This window comes from Molossus molossus, unplaced genomic scaffold (assembly GCF_014108415.1).
Source record: "Molossus molossus isolate mMolMol1 unplaced genomic scaffold, mMolMol1.p scaffold_m16_p_2, whole genome shotgun sequence".
Lineage (NCBI taxonomy): Eukaryota > Metazoa > Chordata > Mammalia > Chiroptera > Molossidae > Molossus > Molossus molossus.
The window spans coordinates 92,035,049-92,062,417 of record NW_023425355.1 but is presented as its reverse complement, the minus strand read 5'-3'; the positions used below and the strand labels follow the sequence as shown (position 1 = coordinate 92,062,417).

General features: G+C 50.0%; 2 protein-coding genes across 2 annotated transcripts; both read right to left on the bottom strand.

The window, feature by feature from the left end:
- Nucleotides 1-4,825: 4,825 nt before the first annotated feature.
- Nucleotides 4,826-6,230, bottom strand: PNMA6A (PNMA family member 6A). Its single transcript, XM_036270109.1, is given in 6 exon segments — nucleotides 4,826-4,991; nucleotides 5,145-5,472; nucleotides 5,475-5,753; nucleotides 5,756-6,043; nucleotides 6,046-6,143; nucleotides 6,145-6,230. Coding segments are annotated over 6 exon segments (1,245 nt in total).
- Nucleotides 6,231-23,110: 16,880 nt separating this feature from the next.
- Nucleotides 23,111-24,442, bottom strand: LOC118636670 (paraneoplastic antigen-like protein 5). The gene has a single exon (XM_036271792.1). The coding sequence runs from the start codon at nucleotides 24,440-24,442 to the stop codon at nucleotides 23,111-23,113; it is 1,332 nt and encodes a 443-aa protein (XP_036127685.1).
- Nucleotides 24,443-27,369: the final 2,927 nt, after the last annotated feature.

Genomic DNA, 27,369 nt, shown 5'->3' with positions numbered 1-27,369 from the left:
AAGAAGCCATTGAATTCTAGGTGTCTGTAAAAATTAAGATGCTCATGGCTATGAGTACCAAAAACATGTCTCAATATCAGCCATCAAGTGAGCCATCTTGGGTACCTAGCCCAGTTAAGCCTTCAGATCATTAAATTCCCACCTTAAATCTGCAACCACATGAGAAACTCCAATAGAGAACTGCCAACTAAACTTACCCCAGTTCATGACTTGAAAATTATAAGCAGAATAAAATTGTTGTTGGTAGCCAGTATATTATATTGTGTTACATAGCAATAGTAACTTAACTGGGAGAAGTATCCAGATTACATGAAGAGTTTCTGTGAAGCATCAAAAAGGAGAAACCTCTCAACTAAGAAATGGGGGGGGGGGGCATTATTAAGAATTTAAAACAAAAGAAATTAGAAATCAAAAGCACAATGAAATAACAATTGACGTCCCTCTGAATTGTCAACATTTAAGCCACATAATATGAAATGTTGGTGGAAATTGATGGAGATATAAATTGGTACAGCAACCTCGAAAACAATTTGGAAACATCTCTTAAAACTGAAGATGGTCTTTGACGCAATGCCATTGCTAGATACATACCGTAGTGAAACTTTCCAAGAATATTTGGAGCAGCATTGTTTGTGATAGCTAAAAACAGGAAGCAACTTAAATATCTGTCAAAAGAAAAATTGATCAATAAATTTTGGTAGACATACTCCCATAGTGAGATACTATACAGAAGTGAAAAGTGATAAAACAGATTTGCATGTTTGAAAATGGTGATCCCACAAATATCATTACTTATCACACAAATTAATATGGAAAACATGACACCATTTATATAGTTTAAAGTATGAGAACACAATATTACCAACTGTTTAAGGATTATTTATTTGCAGTGGAATCACAATAAATGCACATGCAGAACAATGCTTTCCTCTGTGGGGCAGAGAGAGGAAGACAATGGGAAAGAGTGTGCAAAGGGATTAACTTCGTTGGCAGTGTTTTATGTCCTAGGTACTACTATTAAAGTATTGGTTTCACTTTTCTTTATACCCTGTGTGTTAAGTAGTGCAGAATGTATTTTTTAAAATATTTTTATTTATTGATTTTAGAGAGAAAGGAAGGGAGAGGGAGAGAGAGATAGAAACACCGATGAGCGAGAATATCGATTGGCCGCCTCCTGCATGTCCCCCACTGGGGACTGGGCCCACAACCAGGGCATGTGTCTTGACCAGGAATCGAACCAGTGACCTCCTGGTGCATGGGTTGATGCTAAACCACCGAACCACACCAGCTGGGCCAGAATGTATTTTTTAAAGTATATAATCACCAGAAACTCTTGTAAAAAATTCCCAGGTTTGCTGGTTCGATTCCCAGTCAGGGCACATGCCCAGGTTGTGGGCCCAATTGGGGGGCATGCAGGAGGCAGCCAATCCATGTTCTCTCTCATCAACTTTTCTCTCTCTCCCTCCCCTTTCCTCTCTCTCTAAAATAAATAGATAAACAAATACATACATACATACATACATAAAAGAGTAAAAAAAAAATTCCCAGGTTTGTCTCAGATTCAGCAGATCAAACTCTCCAGAAGTGGGGCCCAGGAATCTGCCCCCTGGTTGACCCTGACACTACTGCTCTAAGCCAGGGGAAGGCCACCCCAGGGGAGGCGGCCTCATTCACTCTCTATTATACTTTCCACTTTATAAGTGACAGTTATCCATCAGTCCCCCGAGTTTAGTGTCTTTGTGCTAACTACCATGCAAGGTGATGGGGACATAAAAGCAAATAAGACATTTTTACTGGCTTTGAGGATCTTCTATTTAAGCATTTAGTGGAGGAGCCCATAAACCAGGATAAAGTTTAATTTCAACTACAAAGGATCCAAAAACTGAACATATTAAAACTATCACCTCAACCCTGGTGTCTCCAAATCCTTCTTTCCAGGCATCCAGGACATCCACATAACTGCTTCACTACACCTGGCTGGTACCTCTACATTGCTCTTTCCAGAAAAATTTCCAATGCTTTCTTTGCCTTGAACACCTCTCCTTGAGGTCTCATAACTTTGCCATTTACTCCCTGTGCGACTTTAGGCTGGTCATGTCCCTTCTCTTAGCCTCACTTTCTGCTTCTGTAAGTTGAGTGGAAGGTCAAGCCCTCAGAGTGGCAAAACTCAGACCAGGATGAGGTCCTGCAGATCACCATGCTATTTCATTGCTTTTCTAAGATCACAAAAACCTGATTTAGAAATTGGCAACCAAGTGTTTCATGAGAGATGGATGCTGAGTAACCTCTGAGATGTTTTTAAGGAAAAAGACACACATGGTAGACTTTCAAAGATTCTGACAACACCCCTTTTCATATGCCATGGAAAGTGAATCATTACTTTTGGAGTAAGACACTTTAAGACAATTTTGCCACTTTTCTACATTACTGAGCAGAAGGAAACCTACAAATCTGAAGTTGAGCCAATTTCCTCCCTTGTAAATGTGACAGGGATTGTGAGTGGACAGAAATAACGGAAGGGAGTTGTAATGTGGGTAAAGCTGTCAAGGGGGAAAATATCTAGTCAGTGGGCTTTGGGGAACAATTTAGGATCTGATATCAGCTCTACCAGCAATAAGGTGCATAACATTGAACATGTGCCTTAACCTTTCTGAGCCTCATGGGTTGAATAATGATAATGTTGATATTTACTTTCCAGGGTTCTGGTGAGAGGTAATGAAATAACTCCTATGAAGATTTGTAGGAAGTTTGTCCCGGGAAAAGCCCCTAAGGTACATTGTCACTAGGCCCCTTCCTGTCAACTACCAGGTAGACAAGCAGAATACACCATCCCATGTGGGGTTGAAGGACATCTAGACAGTTCTGTGCCACACTCATTACAAGGTGGCTACCTAGACCTGGCTAGCTGGATGGACAGAAACCACAAGCCCCTCCTTGTGTGGCTGGGGGAGAGGCCTGCCAACTGGATGCCAGGATGTGGTTGGCATAGCAGCCAGGAGCACACAGACCACTGGGCCATCAGACTGTAGGGCAGTTACTCCTTTTTCCCATGCCCCATGGGACCCACTGATACTGCAAAACCCACAGCCCACCACTCACGGGGACAGGCAAGCCCAAGGGCTTAGGCTCCAAATGGAGAAGGCAGTTTATCCAGACAACGGATTTACATACCCTGAGGAATCAAAGCCAAACTACAGTAGTGTCTAGTGAAGGCCCAGTTCAGAAACTTCCAGGTCACATGCAGAGATGGAAGGTGTCCTAGAGCAGCAGCAATCTTTGCAACAAAGGTAGCAGCCAGCACAGTAAGACTCACAGTGGGAGCAGCCAAGCTACTCAGGACCTAGGAGGCTGTAAACATGGCCATTAGGATGTCCTGAAGAAGTCTCTTAAGGGTGCTGGGAATAATTCCTTTTCTGGACCCCCCAACTCTGCCCCCAGCCCCAGAAGATCCTTCTCTCAATTGCCCACAGCAGAGATGAATCTCTGATGAATCATTCAATGATATTTATTGAAGAGAAACATTTTCTGAATCCACAGAACAAAGGGAATGACAACACAGAGGAGCTTCTGGAGGCCACTACAGCCCATAGGTCACACTACCCCCTCCTCCAGGGGTCCCTGACGAGGGGCCTCAGCTGTCCCTCACACTGTGGTCCTCCCACCATAGTCCCCCTCCCTGAGAGCCCCACGATCGGCTTTGCAGGACTAAGGACACCGGCGATGTCCACTCACTGCAGGGCTCCCCTCCCCCTCTGAACAACATGCTGGGGCCTGGCCCTGCCCTGCGGCCTGCACAGGACAGACAGACACTGGAAAACACAGCAGAGGTCACTCCAAGCCAAGGACAGTGAGTCACAAGGAACAACAGGGGGCACATCAGAGCACTGTCCCCGTGCAGCCTCCAGCAGCCGCCTTCTGTCCTGGTCCAGTTCTTCCTTCTTGGGGTCACTGGGTGAGAGCTGGCTGCGCCCTCGTCTGTCCTTCCCGCCATCTCCTGAAACTGGGCTGGGGTATCCGTGGTGGGGAACTGCTCAGAGAACACACACATCTCCACAAGAACAAGCAGCAGTTGGCCTAAATCTACACCGAGAAAGCAGAGGTTGAGCTCACGGCTCTGGACGAGAGCTGGCAGAGCCTTGGCTGTCTGTGCAGCTCACAGCACCTGCCGGGGCTGAGAGGCGGCTGCCCCGGTAGGTAGGTCAGGACACCCACGGGGTTCACACACACCTGGCCGTTCTGCACAAGGACCACGGCTAGTGTGTGTGTGTGTGTGTGTGTGTGTGTGTTGGGGGGGGTGGGATGCATGTGATTACTTGATACGTGGGTCACCATGGGGCCTACAGAGAAGCAGGGTAGGGCCCTCCCAGTACAAGGAGCATCCTGCTCTGGAGGATGGAGAATGGGGGTTCCCATGACTGACACCCCTGTGATGGGCCCTAACATCTCCCAGTTCCATGCGGGTGGGAGATGTCTTCAGGTGCCCCTCTCCTAGCCTGGGATGGGCTGCTCAGGGGTGCTCCCAGGACAGCTGCCCAAGGTGGTCAGGGTTTGGGGCTGGGGCCAGGTCTGGTGCTACCACATGGGGGCACCTCTTACCATCCCATTTGGTGTCAAACGTGGTCATCTTGGTCACTTGGAAAGGCTGATGGTGGTGGCCAGGGCTCCTTAGGGGTGGTGGGGGTCTCGGGAGATTGGTTTGGGCCGACTGGGCCCTTCCCTGGGCTCTGCTCCCAGTGTGGGGTGAGGAAGTTGCCCTGGCCCAACCTCCCCCTGCCTCCAAGGCTCTGCTGCCCAAGAGGAGAGGAGGATGCTGGGCCTTGAGAGCCTATTTGCCTGGGGAGGACTTGGGGGAGCTTATCTCCCCAACCCCATCCTCATTTTCCGACTCCTCCGGGATGGGTTTGAGCCCCTCCTGGGGGTTGTCCTCGGCCTCCTTGTCTCCTGCCTGGGCCAGGCCCTCTGGCTCACCACCAGGACCTCCTGCACCTGCCCCGGAAGCACTGCCCATTTGGGCAGGTGTGGGGCTCCCAGGGGGCTCTGAAGGCCCTGCCTGACCTAGGCCTACAGGGGTAGGGTCATGGTTGTCACCATCCTCCTGCTCCTCATCCTGCTCCTGCTCTTCCTTCTCCTCCCCCTTGTCATCCTCGGCCTTAGGTTTGGCTCTGGCATCAGCCTGGGCATTGGCCTGGACAGCGGCCTGGACAGCAGCCCCTTCTTCTGGCTGGGCTCTCTCGCTCCTGGCTAGACTGGCCTCCCATGCTTCAGACTCCCGAACCAGCCCCAGCATCTCCAGGAAACTTGGACACCTCCCAACCATTCTCAGCGTCCTCAGGGCTTCATCCAGTGGCTCAGTAAGGTTGGCCCTAGTGAGCACCTGCCTTAGGCGCAAGTGGTAGGCTGAGGTTCGAGCCAGGGCCCCCTTCTCAATGGCTTTCTGTAGCAAGACTTCCAGTCGCAACACAAAAGCAGACACTCACCCAACTGCTGCTAAGCAGTCAAACACTTCACCCGGAGGGTCGCCGGGGACTCCTTGTCTCCAAACACCTAGATCAGGGCCTCCAGGCAGTCCTGCGCGGTCCTGGTAGGGTTCTCCACCAGGAGCCCATGAATGAGCTGCAGGGCCGACCCTTGAAGGCCTTCTATCAGCCTCCTCCTCCTCTCCCTTTCTGAGACCCCTTGCCACACGTGCAGCATGTCAGCAGTGTGGTCTAGCCAAGCCTCAAAGGATTCCTCCCCCGGGGCTGGCTGGTCCTCCCGGAGAACACCCCCAGGCGCTGGTACCTCATGGTCTCCACCCAGGGCTGGACCGCCTGACTGACCGACTGGAGCCAGCACACCCTGCGCAGCCCCAGCCCCAGCCCCAGGGTTCCGGCCACACTCTCCACTGTCTGCCCCTGTTGCTCCAGGAAGTGGAACACACGACCAAGAAACTCCTCGCCTGAGCATCTGGGCACAAAGACCATGTTCCAGGGACCCCCGGTGCCTGGAATTTCCCTGGGAACCAAAGCATAGTTGACTTCCCGGTCAAGCTCCACCAGGGCGCAGTGGCATTGTCTTCCTCTCGAAACACTTTACCCAGGACGGAAAAGTGGCCCATGGGCCACAGGGCAGCCTCCAGACTCTCTTGGACTTCAGCTTCATCAGTCCTCTGGGATGCCCAGGATGAGCAGGCCCCTGCGAGCGCTGACGCCCATCCACCTGCACCAGTCCTGCAGCAGCATCACCGCCATCGCCCGCAATTTTCACCAGCGCAGGGGCTAATACTAGGGGCAGGAAACGGTTCCCGGCGCAGACCAGGGTGGCACTGGGTGAGAAATGAATTGGGGCCGGAGCCTAGGACTCAGAGAACTTCCCAGGTCTCCACCGCCTGTGAATACGAACGGGGCGAGAGCGAGGTTAATGCCCACCGCCCCTCCCACCCCTCAGCTGCCTCTCCTCCCCTGGTGGCACCTCTGCATCCCAGGTTCAAACCCCCACCTCCGAAGGCCCACAGGGGCCGCAGCCTCCTCCCCACACTGCTCCCAGCCCCGGTAGGTGCCCCAGTCCTGCTGCGGCGGGTGGAGGGCGGCAGGGTCTCTAGGGGCCAAGCTCACCTTCTCCCGCGGCGTGGTCCTGCCTGATCCAGGTCCCAGCAGCAGGGCAGAGGGCTAAGCACAGAGGCGGTGGGGTCAGATGCCCCTCTTTCTCTGGCTCTCTCCCGCTGCTCTCCCTCTTCCTTTCCTTGTCCCTCTCTCCGAGTGGCACGTGGGCCAGTGCGCCGGTGTCTGCTCGCCACCGCTCTCTGCAGTGGGAACTAGGAGCGGGGGCGCAGTGGTGGCGGAACGTGGACCCTCCGCGTCGCCCGGCCGACCGCCGGGCCATTGGAGCACGTGGGTCACTCGGCGGGGCTGTAGCACCCTGAGTTGATGTGCCCTGTCTGGGATCCAACCCTGGCCCCCGCCCCTCCCGGAAATTACCCTCAGGGTGCCAGCGTGGGGAGATGTCCACACCCTGGGATGCCCGCCAGAGAGTGGCTGGACAAGCCCAAGGTGCGCCCGCCAGCGCTGCGTTCAGGCCAGGGTTGGGGAGCCTCTGGGGCTTCTTCACCTGCTCTTCCCCTCCCCCTCCTTGTTCCCCACCCAGGACTGGTGCTGTCCCGAGGCTAGGCGAGGAGCACCTCCTTTAGAACTGCACCTGGTGGGATTCTGTGGAGTAGATGCCACACGTGCACATGCGCGCTCACACACACCACGCCCCTCGCTGCCCACACCTCACTTGGGGACTGAGGGCTGCAGGTCTCTGCCACTGAGGGTGCAGGATGGGCCAGAGTGATTAGCTGCCCTGGTGACAGGGGCCAACCCTGTGAAGATTGCCATAGCCTCTCTCATTTAGCTAACTGCAAGTCCCAAATTCAAGAACAGGCTTTTGCTACTTAAAACTCAACCCCTTGATCCTGTGTCTTACTGTGTATCCTTGGCAATTCCTTCCCCCTCCAGCCCTGCTTCAGTGAACAACATAATTGGGATCTCCCGAGTGTGTTTATGGGTAGCCGGTTTATTTTGATGGGGTGCCCAATGTGTCTCCTTTCCCCTGTGCCTTGGCCAGCCTAATGGGCTCTGGGACAGTGCTCTCTAGGCCCCTCATGGCAGCATGAGTGCTGTGCCTCTGCAGAAATCTCTGTCTGTTTGGCTCTGAGTCCTTCCCCTTTCCTTTGCCACCTAGGGCAGTGCTGCCTCAGCTTAAAACAGAGTGCCAGTCCCTGTGGGTCTCATCACTCTGCTCCTGTCCCATTATATGAGTCTGGGGCCAGGTGAATAGCCTGGTAGACAGATTTCCTCAGGGTCACACCTCCAGGTATTGTTGCCTGGATCTCTTCTTTTTCCTTGCTTGGCATCTGTTCAGAATCCTGTTCTGTGCCTTGCTTTCCCCACTCAAACTTTCCTGGTCGAAGTTTCTCTGAGTATCCAGCTTGCCTATGCTCCTTGTTAAATCACAGCCCCAGTTTATTTGTCTATGACCCTGTGTATGGGCATTCAGGCTGTTCCCAGTCTTTGGCTGTTTCAGACACTGTTGTCAGCAGCATCCTACACATACCTGTCTGAGCCACTGTCTGTACAACAGGCTCTGGAATGTACATCAAGAAATGGTTTTGCTGGGACTGGGGCTGAGCCCACTGCTTTTATAATTAGGCATCGCTAATCCATTATTTTCCATGGCCTGCTCAACCCATGTTCACTCCCACCAGCAGCATGGGAGCTGTCGTGTGTACCTCACAGTCTGAGCAGCCTTTGATCTTGTCCAGTTTTAACCATTTACCCATCCCATGGAGAGAGGCGCTACCTTGTTACCATGTGCCTTCCTTGTCCCTGGTCAGCAGTGAGGTTGGGCATCTTCTCACAACATGTTTTTGGCTATTCCCAGTTCTTTTGTGAATCTCCTTTCCTTGTCTTCCCCCATGGCTTAGGAACTGTTTCTAGGAGAAAATTCCAAGTTCAGAGGACTCATGCCTTTTACACTCACCCATCTCCCAGAAACAGACCATGTTGGAGTTAGTCTCATAGTTGGACCTTGGCTTGCCCATATGGTCTTATTCCCCCAGCTTTCCTACCTGTTGGATGGTAAATGAAGAAACACGAGCCCAGCCAGTGTGGCTCAATGGTTGAGCGTCGACCCATGTACCAAAAGGTCGCTGGTTCGATTCCTGGTCAGGGCACATGGCCAGATTGTGGGACGAATCCCCCAGTGGGGGGCATGCAGGAGGCAGCCAGTCGATGTTCTCTCTCATCAATGTTTCTATCTCTCTCTCCCTCTCACTTCCTCTCTCTCTAAAATAAACAATAAAGAAAAAAAAAATGCCCTGGCCGGTTTGGCTCAGCAGTTAGAGCATCGTCCCACGGACCAGAGAGGCCCAGGTTCAGTTCCCACTAAGGGCACGTACCTTGGTTGCAGTTTGTTCCCGGCCCTGGTTGGGGTTGTGTGGGTGGCAGCTACTCGATGTGTCTCTCTCATGTTGATATTTCTCTCTCTCTCTCTCTCTCTCTCTCTCTCTCTCTCTCTCTCTCTCTTCCTCCCTCTATCTCTCCTGCTCTATCTGAAAATAAATGCAAAAAATAAATAAATAAAAAGAAAGAAAGACGAGTGTTCTGTCTCAAACCATCTTTCCCAATTGGCCTTGTGCATAGACCCCCTCCCCTTTTCCCCACTGAGGGCCAAGACTGCCCATTGTATGGGGGAACTGTGGCTCTTAATACCCACCTGGCAAATTTCTGTTCACTGAACCTCAGTGTTAGTTCACCTGCTATGGCTTGCACCTCATGTTATCCTTCTGTCTTGATTTCCACCATGATTTGCTTGGGATCCTTCCATAGGGTGTTCCTTTGGGAATATTTGTGGGTCTTGTGTCACTGACTGTCAACTCAGTTCCATTATTTTCACCCTTACCTCTTTTACACCTGCTGACTCTCCAGCTCTGCCTCAGGGCACCCACTCCTCACTCTGCCAGGGCTGGGCTGTGATGCCTCTATTGCTTCTCCTTTGTCACCCCTAGGGCCTCATTTTGATCCATCTCTCAGCACAGTTGACCCTCCTTCCTTCTCAAAACCCTTTCCTTTCTCTGCTTCTGTGACACTCCACCTTCAGGCTGACCTCCTCCCTCTTTGCCTACTTGTCCTTGGAACTCCCATCAGCAGTGTGAGAGTGGTCCTGTGTGCCCCATAGCCTGAGCAGCCTCTGGTCTTGTCCAGCTTTGATTATTAGCTCATCTCAGTTCAGTGTGATGAAGGCGGACTCCCAGCCTCAGCCCTGGAATCCTCAAGGTCCTCTCATTGGAGGGTTTGTCTTGCTGTCCATGGCTCCAAATGTTCCTCTTCCCTGAGCTCCACATATGCTCATCAAACTGCCCACGTGGATGCCCCATGGGAATTTCAGAAGGAAGATGTCCAAACCAGAGCACTTCATCCCACTCAGCACACTCGTTTCTTCCCCAGGCTTCCCCAAGGGCTCCGCCTACCACCTGGTTGCTCAAGCAAAGATGCCAGGATTCTTTATTCTCTCTCCTTTGTCCCTGACCCCAGTCTAACCCATCATCAGATTTTATTGACACTAATCAGTGACTGCTCCCCTTCTCCATGTCTCCATGGTTCCTGAACCTGGCTCCTTTTCTCTCTGCCCCTGCTCTGGCCCTTCTCTCTACTCCACTTCAACCTCCATGGCAGCCGAGGCAAACTTTGCAACACTACCAGACCCCGCTTCTACCTGATGACAGGTCCTCCCTGTGGTTCCCTGTCTCTTTAGAGTAAATTCCAAAGTCCTCCCCTGTGGTCAAAAGCACCCCCTCCCCTGCCAGAGATGACCTTCTCTCTCCTTGCCACCCACCCCCAGTCCCTGTCACTGAAGTCCTGCTTCATTGGCCTACTCAGATGGCCCCGAAGCACACCCAGCTCATTCCCCAGCTCATTCCCACCTGTAGTCTTTGCCTTCCCTCTTCCTCTGTCTGGGACAATCCACTCCAAGAAATTCCTGTGGTGGCATCCTCTTCTTGTCCTCCTCTCCGTCATTCAAGTCTCAGCTGAAATGTCCTCTCTTCCCAGAGGCCTCCTTCGCCTGGCCAACCACATCAAATGTGGACCCTGGGATATTCTCCATTCATGTTCACTTCACATTAGCAGCATTGATTTATGTCATCACATGATAGATGTGAGTGTTTGGGTCTTTGTGTTTGGGCATCAAGGGCTCCCTCCCCAGATGACAAGCCCACCAAGAGTAAAAGCCTTGCCAGTGTTTCTCACTCTGGGATCCCCAGCACCTGGAACCAAGTCTGGCCCAGAGGAGGCTCTTGGTGCCTTCTTTTGAGCAAACACTTTAATCTGTCAGCCTACTCCCATCTGCCAGAGGCCTGGGACTTTTATCCCAAGGGCTGTGAGGAGCCCCAATGGATTTGACATGTTGTGTGGTGGACTGGGCAGCAGGGAGGCAATTCTGGAGCAGAGAGGGCCTTCTGCAGTAGTCCAGGCCAGAGGGTGATGGTCTGGGCCTCCTTGGGCAGAAAAGTTTAAGAGAAAAGGAAGATACAGGCTCCAGAGAGGGAGAAGGCACAGGGAGGGCTCAAGCAGGGTCCCAGATTTCTCACTTGAGTGCAGACCCAGAGGATGGAAAGGTCCTTCCCTGACATAGGGATTGCAGCAGCAGCTGTCTTTCCCTCGTCTTTGTGAGAGGAAGAGAGAAATGGGGTGACTGGTGGGGATGAGATCCTGTGGCCACACTTGCATTTGAGAATCCAATGTGACATGTTGAAAGATACACACTCTGTCCTTTTCCTCCTTCCTCCCTCACACCCTCATAATCCTACTACTGCTTGTTTCCCAACCCGGCCCTGTGGGCAGCTGGGCTCCTCGGTTGAGGTAAAGGAATTGTGATTGTGCCATCTGCTCAGTTCAGCACCTGGGGGTCTTCTGTCTTTCAGCTTAGTCACCCAACACTGGGCCATGCACAGAGCCAACACCTGGCAAATGTTAACCACATGGAGAAATAAACATAGAAGCACTTCATGGTGAGATGGTGTGGAGATGCTTCAATCAAGGTGACAGGATGCTTCCAGAACACACCTCCTTTAGTACTAGCTGTTGGGAATAAAGCACAGGGGATGGCCAGCCTAGCTGAGAGCATGGAACATGGCGTGGCAGCAGAGGGGACCTTGATGTTTCTCTCCACTTGGCTTCCTCCCAGCTGGGTGGTCTCCGATGTCTCTTAACTTCCATGAGTCAAGTAGGAGTTTTGTCTGCTCACAACCCAGGAAGAGCTTCTCTACTTTGCACCACAATTACTGAGGGCCTAGGGCTCTGTACAGCCAAATGGGCCCTTCCAGGAAGAGCATGAAGCTCTTTTCTATCTTCCTATCAGATAGTGCCAGCCCATACTTCCTAAATTGTGGCTTCAGACCAGCTCTTTGCCAGCCACAGCTGGCTCTGACTGTTCAACAGCCCGTTTTCCACCACCCCTCTGCTCCTGCTCTCAGCCTCTGGGGCTTCCAGTCCTGCCCCAAATCCTCCCCAGGGTCTTGGGCAGCCAGGTGGGCCCCCTTCTCCACTTTGTGAACCTCCACTGTGATCCCTTCAGTGGTTACTTCTGCCTGGGGGACGTTATCTCCTCAGTTTCTTCCTGGCTGCCAACCCCCTCTATGTCTACCCACCCACCATAACCTCACAGGTGCAGGTGACTCCTTATGGACTCCTATAACCTTTCCAAGTGTCAACCCAACACGGCACTTATGCTTCCCTGACTTGTGGTCCTGCTGGGCTGCATAAACATCATCATGCTCTTTATCACTCCTTCACAAACCTTATTGCCTGAAGCACACTTCGTAATTCACGACAGTCCCTCTGGAGGGTCACAGTGAGCTCAGTACAGATGTGGGACTCAGGGCATGGCCTGATAGGTGGCCAGCCTCTCTCTGCCTTGGGTCCAGATTAGGAAGGTCCTCATGTGGAAAACTGGCAATGGGAGTGTGAAATCGCTCCCTCCCTCCCTCCCTCCCTCCCTCTTCTCCACCCCAAACACACAAAGAAGAGGTTGTGTGAGCACACAAGGAGATTGCAGCCCCCTACAAGCCAAGAAGGTAGCTCTAAACAGAAATCAACTATGTTGGCACCCTGATCTTGGACTTTCAGCCTTCAAAACATTGAGAAAATCAAGGTCTGCTGTTTAAGCTGCTCAGTTTGTGGTATTTTGTTATGGCAGCTTGAGCTGACTAAGACACCTGGGTTGCACTGTGCTTACCTGGGGAAGCTCTTCCTTGGAGAATTGGTATTTCCTCATCTGTCAATTGGAGCCATCAACCTGTCTCACTGGGAGGCCATAAGAATCCCCTGTAAGAGTACACATGGTAGTGTTTTTGAAGAGTCCATGTTCCTTCACTCTCCAGAGGTGATATTGTGTTCCCTGCCATGATGGGTTCAGTGCCCCTATCCAAGCTTTGCCTCCTTTAACAGGAAGGGTAAAGCCAGAGTCAGAGTGACAGTGAGGGAGGGGACAGTGGAAACTCAGGAGCCTTTAGTTATAAAGACTCTAGGAATAATGATATCCTGGCTGCAGAGCTGGGTTACTGCAAGGCAGGGCTGCCCAATGTTGTTCTTAGGCTATAACGTACTCTCCCACCCCACCTCCTGACCTACCACCTCTGTGCCTGGAATAAAGGTGTGTCCTGCCCTATAATGTCTTGATGGAGGTGACTGAGTTCACTTCCTACCCGAGGACCCTGACCCGGCCCACTGCAATGGACCCCCAGTCCCTGCTGAGCCCTGAAAGCTCTGCCTACTTGCATATGGCTCCCCTTCCTGGGTTCTCACTTTCCTGCATAACCTTCAGTCTTCCTCAAATGCAAGCACTCTTTTAGCCTCTAGGGCAGCGATGTTCAGTCTTTCTCATCTCATGGCACACATAAACTAATTACTAAAATTCTGCAGCACACTAAAAAAATATATATTTTGCCAATTGGATAAAAACATAGGTATAATTTTGATTCATTCACACCAGGCAGCTTTTGTCGTGTTGGCTGTTGTCATTTTTATGTTTCATAATCTAAGGGAAAAGAGGTCAGTGCCCCCTGACTAACTAGTCAGGTATTGCATGTTTTAAAAATTCTTGCCTCACACCAGTGTGCACCGCCCACCAGTTGAAAATCACTGCTCTAAGGGATCAAATGTAAAGGGGACTTTCTGTCCCTCTCCCTTGAGAAGGAAGCTATGCTTTACCATTTCCTTTCCTTCTCTCCACGGGGCAGAAAATGTCATCCTGTGAACTTGGGGAGCTCCCAGGGCCTCCACCAGACAAAATGAGAACCTTCTTTAATTCCCCCAACAAGGAGTTAAGCTGTACCAACTATGTTCCTCTCATTATAGTATGTGTTAAGCCTATGTCTGTGAGCCAGGGCAGAAATAGACCCTATCCTAACTCAGTATATAGTCTAAGGGGTGACCACAGTCCATAAGGAAGTTATCTCCTCAAGCAAATGTTGAGACATAAACTCAGTCATATCCATCAAGGGGATCCACCTCACCCCTAGCCCAATGTTCTAGCACCCATTCAGGTGGCAGCAAAAGCTCCTTATAGGCATTTCCTTCCAGGAATGGGTGGTACAGAGATGCAAAGAATCAACCAACATTCATTGACTACTTGTTACAGATCAAGTACAGCCCTAGATTTCAGGGGTCTGAGCAGTGAGCACATGAGAAAATAAAAAGAGAACACAGGTTATAACTCTTGGCTTTTTATTTTTTACTTCTCTGAAGCCTAGCAAAGACAATCCTCTTGAAAACTATGACTCTTGGTTGTCGAAGCCAGGTTCTTGAAACAGAAAAGTGTCCCCTTTTATTGTCAAGAGTCACCAAGTGTGTGAGAAGTCAGAGCATGGACAATGCCCTGGTAACTGTAGTGTGGGGAGGAATAAAGGCAGGCCCAGGAGCTGTTCTCTATTAAAAGGAACTGAATGTTTGACCTGTGGATGGGGTGGGAAAGCATGTGTAGAGACTGTAATTTTGATTTTTTAAAAATGATTCATGAGTCTTTGTGACTAGTGCTATGAAGAAAACTCAGTTTTACATGAGGACTCTCTGGGGGAGGGCGTAAGTATGAGTTCATCTGAAAACCTAAGCAGGTTAAGGATTTTAGCTCTAATTTAAAACACAGTGAGAAGTCATTGTAAGATTTCTAAGCAGGGGATTTAATGTGATCAGATTTGCATCCTAAGAGATCACTCTTGTTGCAGTATAGACAAAGTTTTGGAGGGGGCAAGGTGGTCTTTAAGAAGACCAGTTAGGCCCTGGCCAGAGTGCCTCAGTGGCTAGAGCACTGGCCCATGCATGGAAGGGTCACAGGTTCTATTCCCAGTAAAAGACATGTACCTGGGTTGCAGGTTGGATCCCACTCCCTGACACATGCAGGAGGCAACCAATTGATGTGTCTCTCTCACATCGATGTCTCTCTCTCTCTCTCTCTCTCTCTCTCTCTCTCTCTCTCTCTCCCTTCTCCCTCCCTTTCTCCCTCTAAGTTGGCATCCACATTTCATCTCTTTGAATTCATGTTTCTATCCCTCACATGATTTTATCTGAATGTGATCTATCATTGTCCTCAATATATTTTATGGAACCCTATGTTGTTTCTCTGCAACAAATATATATCGACAAATTAAAATGTTATTTTAGTCATTGTAACCCCAAGACTCTATTTTTAAAAAAATGTCATCACTATAATTATTAATCCTAGTACCCAGTTATTCAGAATAACAAATATAGTACAATGTTTGATAATTAATCAATATGGAAAATAAAATTTGGTTGGAAATGAATCTTTAGAAGAGATGGATGGGAATTTTTTTTCCAACGAATTAATATTTTCATGGACAAGTATGATGTGTGCAAATATGAAGCAGGATACTGTTTTAATTGTAATCCTACTTGTATTTTTAATCTAAGGAAGTAGATAGGAGCAAAAGAATATTTACTATAGTATGTCATCCCATTCTTTGAATTCCTTCTATAAGGTCTTCCAATGATTGCACAACAGTCTTCCATCAAAACTTGTTTTTACTCTCATCTCTGTTTTGGTCTCACTCTCTCTCCCTTCCCCCTCTCTAAAAAAGAACAATAAAAACAAACAAAAAATCCCTTGTTTTTAAGGACCTATAAATCAGATGACAACTCAATTGAGTCCCTCTGCCAAGCACTGGAAACCACCTGACCTGCAAAAGGATTGGTTCCCCCACTCATCAGAGTTCTTCATTTCACAATTTCTGAAAAATATACCAAAAAGCCTCTGTGAAGACCTGACTATGGATTCTCTCTTTCTCTTTCACCTAGAACTATGTACTATGTTTTATCTGATTTACTTGTAAAAATCTGGGCACACTAAATATTGATTTAAGCACACTTTTTACAATAATTAATTTTTGATAAAAGCACTCTTACCTTATACATGTCTTCAACGTACTGTTGTCAAAACCTTAAAGCTGCAGATCTAGCTCATTCAATATGTGGGAAATACATGCCATGTAACCTCCCTGGGGAAAGCCCTCATTATTTGTCACACAAATGAGGCAAATCAGCTTTAATTTCTGTCAGAACATCTGGCTTTATTTTTCAAATTAAATAATTGTGCTAATATGCAGTTGGAAGAATATTTTTATACCACTAAGAAATATGTGATAGGGTATTTCTTTCAATATAGATATTACTAGAAATGACAATATCAATATTTAAATGCTATAGAGGTAAGATACTTTATCCATTTTCTAATCAGTTATAAAACTGGGTAATAAGGCAGTTTCTTATCACCTAGTTCATTATAAACCTATAAATTTGTAACTAAAATTTTATGTTATTAAATAAGGCATTATCATGTAAAGTGTGGCATGCATTGTTGCCTATATTCCATTCTAGTGCTGGTCTTCGGGAAATAAAAAAATCACAATCAGGTTAACCTCAGAAATAAATCTATTAATTTTATTAAACATTAGGGCCAACCTCTCCTCATGTCATACACTGCTAAAAATTAGTCTGGTAGCTAGTACCATGCTTGATGAATCATAATCCTTCAGGCTGTGTTATGGAGCACCTAGTGCTGTGGACTGAATTGTGTCCCCCCCAAATTTGTATGATGAAGTCTAACCCTTAGTACTTCAGAATGTAAATTTATTTGGAAATAGTGTCCTTGCAGATATAATTTCTTAAGATAGAGTAGGGTGAGCCTGTAATCCAATATGACTATTGTCTATATAAAAAGGGGAAATTTGGACACAGAGACATACACAGACAGAGAATGCCATGTGAAGATTGGGTTTCTGCTGCCACAATCCAAGGCTACCAGAAGCTAGGAGAAAGAAGTGAAACAGATTTTCCATCAGAACATGCAGAAGAAACCAACTCTGCTGACACCTTAATTTCAGACTTCAGGTCTCTAAAACTGTGACAATACATTTCCCTTTTTCAGAAAGTCCTGCCCAGTTCATGGTAACTATAGCTGCAGGCCCAGGAGCCTAACACACCTGGGAAAGTTTACATTCTCTTAGAATTCATATCCTGTTCCAGGGAATAGCTCGGCTTTCTCCTTCAGCACTGGCTCTGAAGCCACTGCAGGGCTTGCCCACATATTTTAACAGGTTTGGGACCCTGATTGCCAAGGATTTGTTCTCCGGGGTCTGGCTGGAGTTGGCCATGTACATCTGCTGTGCTATATTGCTATGTCACCTGCTTCCAAATTGGACTTCCATTGTCAGCTGCTCCTGTGTCCTTCTTGGTGGCTTTATGGAAGGTGGTTTCCACAGTGCTCTAGTCAGCCTATGATTTTTTCACATCATGAGTGTGTGTGTGTGAGGCAGCAGTGATCAGTATCCTTGGAGAGGATGCTACAAATAATGTTCCCTGTAGGCAAAGTTCTGAGCAATCCAGTAAGACAATTGTGACCAGAGTGACAGATGACCGTAAGCAAGATATCTAGCCTCAAATGGGATGAATTTCTGGGGCAAAGCTGGGCCTGCCTGAGTATGTAGTCCTCACATACTCTCTGGTAGAATGGAGTCTTTTCAAGGTCAACTCAGAGGACAGAAGGCCTCCAGGTAGAACCTAGGCCCTCCCTCATGTAACATGGAATGCCCCCGTGGCCTGTAGCTTTGGGTTAGAGATAAGGGGACAAAGACAGCTGCCTCTATAGATTGGAAGATGGCCAGGCAAAATGCTGGTTACCAATGGAGAAGTTTGGCCCAGATCTGCAAAGAGACCCTGTCCAATAGGAATCTGCTTGACTCCCAGCTCTGGTGTTCCTTTAACCCCAGCAGATGAGAACACTCAGTGGTCTCTGGATTGACTCATCATCTTGACCTTTGTGGCCATTTCTGGTGTGACACAAATGTTCCCTCTAGTTAATCCCCAATACTGACCTTTCTATTTCACAGACATGAGCAGGTCATCCTCTCCTTCACAAACCTCTGGGGTAGTGATACTTCTCTGGAGCTTCTGGTGGTCTGCTGCACATCTGAAGCAGTAGTCTAAAGTTCTTAGCATGAGCACCACAGGCTTTTCATGGTCCCATCTGACATCCCTGAGGACCTGCTCCCTCTCCTTGACCTTCCATATATCACCCTAGGCCCCATCCACATGAACCTTCTCTCCAAATATCTTCTGACAATTTGACCCCATCCACTGCACTGTGAGTGCCTTGACTATACAGAGTTTGCCAGGCCTGTGAGGTCTGACAGAAATCAAACAAACAAAGTGAGGCCAAAGATCAGCCCAGCAATTGGTATAGAGGTACTTTTCAGTCTATGGAAAAGGGAAGGAGAATTCAAACTTGTGATAGTCTTGCTGAGTTATGGAGTTGGGTGCTACTCTGTTTTGCAAGTAGTATACTGGATAGAAGGTAAATGGGCATAGAAAGATCTCCAGAGTACTAGACACAGTTCTTGCTAAGTCTATACTAACTCTGCAGGCTCAGATTGAGACACCACAAGGTTAGGCACAGTACACCTTCCAGAAACTGTGAGCTGGAGAACTACCAGAGCTTATATATCATTCTTACCAGCCAGAGTGGAGAGACCATATTGAAGTCCTCACATATTCATCCAGAATCCAGAAAGGACATACATTAGGAGGAAGGCTCAGATAACTCTATAAGATCTACATTAACAATGCTTAAAAACAAATGTTGAAAGGCTCATGCTGGTCTATAAGTGAACTAATTGGCTGCTGGAACAAAACTCAACACAGAAATAAAGGAAACAACAAAACCAAGACATTTAACTACATAACAGTCAAAATGTCCAGCTTCTATGCAAAGAAAATATGAGCCATCACCAGGGGGAAAATGTGCCAATACCCAGAAATGATTAGGATGATGGGATTAGCACATGAGGGCAGCAATTGCACATAAATGTGTTCCAGAATTAAAAGGGAAAAATGAATACAATGAAGGAACTAATGAGAAAGAATCTCAATATAAAAATGACAATTATAATGAAGAACCAAATAGAAATCCTAGAACTGAAAAATATGGGAGAGAGAATATAAACACTGTAATTGATTCACAGGTACATAATCGATTGATTTTTGACCAACACTCCAATAAAACCAGTGTCAAATGAAAATATTTTCAAAAACATCTTGATTCCACACCTCTCCATAATAAAAAATTAATTTAGGTACATTGTAAGATCTATATGAAAGAGCTAAAATTGCAGAGTTTCTAGAAGAAAACATAGGACAACATGACAATACCTTTGTAATGTATGACAAGCAAATATCTCTTAGGCAGGGCCCAGAAAGTGGTCACTATAAAAGAGAACAAATGATGCAATGGACCTCATTAGAGTTAAATCTATCTGCTTGTGAACAGATATTACTAAGAATGTGCATAGGCAAGACACAACTGTGAGAAAATATTCCCAACACATATACATATACTTGTATCCAGAGTATTTTGATAACTTGTGCAATTGAATAATAAAAAAGGCAAGGACCTCAGTTGAAAACCGGGAAAGAGATTTAAATAGCCATGTTCCATATCATTAGTCATCAGAAAAATAAAAATGAATATCACAGTGAGATATCACAAAGACTCACCAACCAGAATGGCTAAAAGTTCAAAGTTGACAACACAAAATTTTTTGAAAACCCCAAGAGATGGGCACTGTTGATGGGCATATAAATTGCCATAACAACTTTGGAAATCTGTGTGAACTTTATTTTCATAAAGTGTAACAGTCCTACCCTGTCCTAGCCATTCCATGCCTAGGTATTTATTCAGGAGAAAGGAAAACAAATGTCCACAAAAAGACTCACACATAGATGTTCACATAGGCTTTGATCACACAATAGTAGTAACACACATAATCGTAGAAACCTTGAAAACAGGAAAGTTCCAGGGGCCATAAAAGAATGATTGATTGCATAGTAGAACCAGATGTAGGGCTCATCAGTCAGGCACCAAAAGAGCTCTTGCTCCTGTTTTGTAAAGAAGCAATATGTGCCTCACACTGCCTTCTTTCCAACTCTCTAGTTTGACTCCTCAAAGAAATAAAGAACCACCAACCATCTAACATATGCACTCACACAGAAACACACATCTTCTCATACATTCATTCAACGTTAACACATATACCCTCTCCTATTAGCACACATTCACTCATACTCATACACACACTAACACACACTCTCACAAACTCATACATACACACTCACACACTAGACACATTCCCACATGCATATTCACTGACACACACACATATTCACACTCATTGACACAAATATGTACTTATACATACTAACACACATGCACACAATTCCTCACAGTCATGCACATACTACCTTGCACACACAAACTCATACATATTCATACACTATACATATTCATCCATGTATACATTCACACACTCACATGCATTCATTGACACATATCCACTGATACACTCTAACACATATAAACATACATTCACACACACACTTATGAACACACAAACTTATACAAATGCTCATATTTAACATACAGAAATACACATTTACACTCATTCACTAACACATTCACACAGCCTTACATAGTCACATATTCACACATATTCACTGACACACATTCACAAACTCATTCATACATACTTTTACATGCTTACATTTACACACTTTTACACAAACACTGACACAGGATGGCCTGGTTTTGTGTGTGCAAGGTAGTATGTGCATGACTCCAGGTCTAAATACCTTGAGCCCCAACAAGACAGTGAGGAATCCTGGGACTGCTGGCTCCTGCCTGCCTTTCCTTGCCCTACATTATTCCTGAGGAGTTCCCTGAGTGCACTGGGAATCCAAGCAGCCACCGTCCACTCCCATCAGCATCCTATTGATGGGTACCATCAAGCCTGCCTAGCTATGGTCCTTTGCCCTTTGCCCTGATCGATAAGCCACTGTTCCCTGGATGTTGGCCACCGCCTTTTGCAATTAGGACATTTAACAGCGCTCATGGACCTTGCCCAGAACATACACCAGTGCTGACTAGGCCACTGATGCACATCCCCCTACACACAGCAGACCCTACCTTCAATTGCCCAAAGCAGAGGTGAGACTGAGCTGAAACATTCAATTACATTTATTGAAGAGAAACATTTACTGAATCCATTGAACAAAGGGAATGCCAACACAGAGAGGAGCTTCTAATGGCCACTAGAGCTAACAAGTCTCGCCCCCCTACTAGGGTCCCTGACGAGGTACCTAATCTGTCACCCCCTACTATGGCCCTCCCACCATAGTCCCCCTTCCTGAGAGCCCCATAACTGGCCTTTGCAGGACTATGGACACTGGCAATGTCCACTCACTGCTGGGCTCCCCTTCTCCCCTGGATGACATGCTGGGGCCTGGCCCTGACCTATGGCCTGCATAGGACAGACACAGGGCACTGGAAAACACAACAAGGGGCATTCCATCAAGCCAAGGAAACTGAGTCACAAGGAAAAACAAGATGACACATCAGAGCACAGTCTCTGTGGCGCCTCCAGCAGCCCCCCTCCAACGCTGATCTAGTTCTTCCTTCCGGAGGTCACGGGTGAGCACCAGTGGTGCCTTCGAACATCTTTCCTGGAGTTTCTTGGGGCTGGGCTCAGGGTATCCGTGGTGGAGAACTGCTGAGAAGAACACACACATCTCCACAAGAACAAGCAGCAGTTGGCCTAAATCTACACCGAGAAAGCAGAGGTTGAGCTCACGGCTCTGGACGAGAGCTGGCAGAGCCTTGGCTGTCTGTGCAGCTCACAGCACCTGCCGGGGCTGAGAGGCGGCTGCCCGGTAGGTAGGCCAGGACACTCACCGGGTTCACACACACCTGGCCGTTCTGCACAAGAACAATGGCTAATGTGTGTGTGTGTGTGGGGGGGGTGATTACTTGACATGTGGGTCACTACGGGAACTATAGAGAAACAGGGTGGGGGCTTCCCAGTAAAGGGAGCAGCCTGTCCCAGGGGATGGACAATGGAAGTCCTCATGACCAGCACCGTTGAGAGGGCCCCTAAGGTCTCTGTGTGGGAGGCAGACGTCTTCAGGTGCCCCTCTCCTAGGCTGGGGTTGGCTGCTCAGGGGTGCTCCCAGTCTGGCTGCCAGAGTTGGCAGTTTGGAGCTGGGTCTGGACTTGGCATTGGCAGCTGCTGAGTGGTGGTTCGCCGGGCCAGTCCCTGTTCTCCTTCCTGCCCTCTCCGCATCTCGTGACGCTGCACAAACAAAAAAAACCAAAACACTGCCCCCCAATGACTTCTCCCTCCTCCTGACCTCCTCCTCCTCTCCTGCTCACCTTTTCCTCCCCCCACTCCTAGTTTTCCTCCTCCACTTCCTTCTCCTCTCCTCTTGCCCTAGAACACGTTTCCCTGCACACCCATTCCCACCCAAACCAGCTGTGGGTACTAGCCCAAGTCCCCAACCCCTGCCAGGCTGAGCCTAGGCTCTCCCTGGGGCTCTGTGCCCATAGCCTTTCCAGGCTGCAGGGGGAGAACTGCCTGCAGGCTGGCGCTGGGCTCTCCTGGTCTCACTTGCGCAGGGGCTCAAGGGTGCTGCCTTCCTGGGGCTCCCCTAGAGCAGTGTAGATAATCCTGAGGACGGGCTGGACCCTGCGGTCTCCCCTCCGGAGGGCCCCCGCCTCTCTGCTGCACAGCTCTTCCTCACTGGTGCTGGCTGCTTCTGGCAGGGGTGGCCCTGGGGAAGGCTCCTCCGGGCCCCATGGGGCCAGTGGGCCGGTCGGCATTCTTAGCTCGGAGTCCACAGGGTGGGAGTTTGGGGGAGCCCAGGTAACGGGGCTGACGCCAGAGATCCCAGATGCAACTCCTTTAGCCTCTGCCATGGTGGGGTCCCCGCTTGTGGCTGGAGCACCCCAGCCGGGTGTGGTGGCTCCCAGGTTGTGTCGCCAGTACTTCTTCAGGGTCCCGTGTTTGGCTGTCCCTGAGCCGAGTTTGGCCTTGCGGGTGGACTCCCTTTCAGCTGGTGGAGGATCAGGGGGCTTGGCCTGGTTCTGACTGCCCTGCCCCTCTGCTATTTGTTTTGAATGCCCCTTCCATTTTTAAAATCTTTCTGCTGCCCGCTAGGGGAAAGGGTGCCTGGATTTTTTGAGCCTATGCTTTCTAGGGCTCGGGGTGGCTCATGGCCCCAGCCCCCACCTCGTTTCCCGACTCTGTTGCTGAAAGCTGAGGCTTCTGTTTTGCTGGTGGTTCGTCTTTAATCTTAAAGCATGGGATCTGGCTGTGGCCTTCGTCTCCACTACAATAGCAGGACAGCGGCTTGCGCTTCAGTGACGAGGCAGCCCCTTCCTGGATGGTCTGAGTGCTGCTCTCACAAAACTGCCCTGCCTGCCCTAGGACCGGAGGTATGGGAACACTGGTTTCTTCTAATATCTGTCTGCTGGACACTTTACGGCCCCTTCCTCCAGGCCTTTGCTTCTGCTTCATCACTACCATGGTGGCCTCGCACTCCTCATCATCTCGAATGAGCTTCATTAACTCCAGGAAAGTGGGAGGACACCCTCGCTGATCCAGGAGCTCGAGCTTGCCCCGGAGGGTGTTGGTCATGTTGGCCCGAGTAAGGATGTGTTTCAGGCGAATCATGTCTGCGCTTCGCACTGACAACGGGCTGTGCTGCACGGCTTTCTGCAGCAGGGGCTCTAACCGCACCAAAAACACAGACATTTTCTCTCCAATCTTCTGAAACGACTGGAGGAACTTAAACTGTGAGGTTCTATAGTCTTCCATATTCCCAAAGATCTGCTTCAGGGCGTCCAGGCACTGCTCCACAGTCATGGAGTCATTGCTGGCCCGGAGCACCCGCATGATGGACAGGGCAGGGCCGCGCAGGCTCTCCAGCAAACGGCGCCTCTTCTCCACCTCAGACACTTGCCACATCTGCATCATCTCAGTGACCTGCTCCAGCCAGGCTTCAAAGTTCTCTTCGCCTGGGCCTGGAAAGACGTTTCCTGAAAACATTTTGAGTTTTCGGTACCACATGCATTCCTTCAGAGGCTGCACAACTATGGGTTTCGCCTGGGAAACATCGTCTGGCTCCCCGCCCTCAGTGGCAGGGCCACACCCCAGGGCTCTGGCCACATCTACCATTCTCCGGCCCTCTTCCTTCAGGAAGTAGCTCAGTTTACTGACAAATTCCTCATCTGGATTACGAGGTTTTACCACCACTTCCCAGGCACCTCCTTTTCCTGGTATCTGATTGGGCATCTCGGCATAATTGACAGTGTCACCCAATTCGATGAAGACTGCCTTAGCATTGTCTTCTCTTCTGAACATTCTGCCCAGCACTCTGTATGGGCACACGGGCTGTAAGCCTGCCCTAACAGTCTCTTGAATTTCATCCTCGGTACACTCCATGGGGATCCCCACAATCAGCAGGGCCTTCCTGGGGTCCAGGTCCATCCCCTTGCACCAATCCTCTAACAGGGTCACGGCCATTGCTCCTACTTTCTATGGACTGATCTAATAGTAGGGGTAGTAATCTGCTCCACAGAGTTTTGACCAAGACTCAGTCAATTCTCAGCCAATGCCAAGTACAACGGCAGAGAGTCCCAGGTTTCCACAACCTGTAATGCAAATGGGGTGAAAGCATCATTATTGCCCATTTCCCACCCTCACCAAGAGCCTCTCCTCTGCCCCCCACCTCCACTCAGAGATTCCAGTCCCTGCTTCCCAGGGCTCCCCGTCATCATTTGGTGGAGTGTACAGTGTAGGGGGGTCTCCCCACTCCCCAGCTCCCCCCACCTCATCCCCTCCCTGCTGACCTCCTCCTGCCGTGGGTTCTTCCTCAAAGTCTGAGGACTCTGCTGCACGTGCTGCAGACACCTGTGGTGAAAAGGCCAGCATCAGGAGGCAGGGTCTGACACTGGGGACCCTGACAAAACCCTCCAAGCAGGAGAAACCAGAATATCCCACTCCCCGGCACAAGGCTGTGCAGGCCCAGGGCACCCTCTTTGCCAGGGCAAAGGTGGAGGAGGGAGATGCAGAGCTTCCCTCTTTCCCAGAAAATGCCCAACAGATGAAAAAGAGGGCAGGAGTTCTGTGCAATGCAATGAAACTGGTGGGTGTGGAGAGCCCTGGAGAGCTGAAGTGTCGTCATGGATACCATGAACAGCAGGGGCCAAGGGTTTCTATCGCAGACTGGGTGGCATGCGCTAAGATTAAGGCCCTCCAGGAATGATGTCCCTGGCCTCCAACCAATGAAGTATGCTAGCAACAAAGGGGTTTGGAGAAGTGAGATGGGCGGGGGGGGTGGGCAGCAAGGATTGAATCCTCAAAATCAAGACCTTGTGACTTTAAAATGCGTCCCTGAAATCAGGGACCAAAAAAGGTCATTAGTGCCACACTGCAGGAGAGGGACAACTCTCCCTCCCTCTAGTTGTGACCCTACACTGCAGTCTGCACACGTTGACAGGCAGCCCCTTCCCCTCTTGCTCTTTGCCAGGATTAGATGCCTCTCCCGATAGAGGCCCACCTCACAGCGGCTCACCAGTCTGTCTGAGTAGGGCCCTCTGGCCTTGCGGATGTGGAGATTCCACCGATACTCAACGTTCAGCTCTCTAGTACTGTCCACAGTCAGACAATCCCTGGCCCCAGGGTGGGGGGTACTGCTCCACTGGATCTGTCCCAAGGGAAGGCAGAGGTATTTTGCTAGGGTTGTGACCCACCTGCGGCTGCTCAGGCTGTACCAATTCTGAGTCTGCAGAGCTGTCCGTAAGTACCCTGGTGCAGAGACACAAGAAACTGCTCCCTCTGGTCAACTGCTAGAGCAGAAGGAATCCTACTTTAAGATTACTGCCCCACCCTCAATTCCCCCCGGCCCCGCCCTCACATCCACCCACTGTCATGTCCCGCCCCCACTACACTCAGTGTCTAACCCAAGGCCCACCCACCAAGCCCAAGCTCTGAAGCCAAGATCCATCCCTACGGAAGCTCAAGCCCTGCCCCCATCCAATCCTACCCCGGCAACTTACTTTCCACTCCTCCCACACCTTGCCCCCACCAAGTCCCACGCCCACCCAAAGCCCCACCCCTGATACCCAGCTCCAGCCCCACAGAAGCTCAGTCCCTGACCCCACACAACTCCTAACCATGCCATTCACGTTCCATCCTTCCCTAAGGCACCACCACCAAAAGCTACCCCAAGGAAGCACAAGCCCTGATGCCAAGCTCCACCTCAAGTCCTACTCCTGTCACTCATGTTTCACCCTCCCAACCCTGCCCACACCAAGTCCCACCCTGCCAACCTGCCCACACCAAGTCCCACCCCTCCCAACCCTGCCCACACCAAGTCCCACCCCTGCCAAACCCTGGCCCACACCAAGTTCCCACACCCTCCCAAACCCTGCCCACACCAAGTCCCACCCCTTCCCAAGCCCGGCCCACACCAAGCCCCACCCCTTCCCAAACCCTGCCCACAGCAAGTCCCACCCCTTCCCAAGCCCGGCCCACGCCAAGTCCCAACCCCTTCCCAAGCCCGGCCCACACCAAGTCCCACCCCTTCCCAAGCCAGCCCCACTAAGTCCCACCCTACGCGCTATGCGCAATCCCTAACAGGGAACTCCACACAATCCCTGCCCCCACCCAAGTGCTACCCCTGCCACTCATATTCCAACCCTCCCAAGCCCTTCCCCCACCTAAGCCTCGCGGGGACCCAGGCCCTGCCCAGACCTAGGCCCAACTCTTACCCACAAGCTTACCATTCCCCTAAGCTCCCCACTCCCACCCTAAGACTACACATTCTCTCCCTCAAACGCCCCCCATTCTGGTCAGTGGACGTTGGCAGGGCCAGGTGGAGGGCCAAAGCCACTTTCCTTCCAGGGGGAAGAAGGCCCAGAGCCATTTGTCCTGGATGTGCAGACTACATGGCTCCGGGCAGGGTCAGGTGTGAAACAGGTTCCTCTGCAGGTCACAGGCTTGTCACTGTGCCTGGAAATGGCCGGGAGGTCCGTGGGGTGCCAGGCCTGATCCCATGGTATCCCACGTCGGGAGACACCTCTAGCAAGCGGCCTTTGGGATGCCAAGGAAGATGGCGAGGGTCGAGGTGGGGTGAGGGTGGAGGGGCTGCGGTTTGGGTTGCTCTGTGTGCCCAGGGCCCCACTCCATACCTGCTGGAGATCCCTGCAGACCACGGCCGCCCAGCACCACGGCCACCACGCGTCTGCTGGCGCTCCTGCCGCGGTGCAGACTGGGCCGGGAGCTGATGGCGGGAAGAGGTTATGGAGTGCACACGGCGCACTCGCGGCTGCGCCCTCGCAGCCTGGCCCCCACCTCCCGCCTGGAAGGGGGGGCTCCTGCCTCAGTCCCTGATCCTGTCCCTGAGGTGCCGGGGGTTACAGAGTGTTCAAATCAAGCTGGGGGCAGGG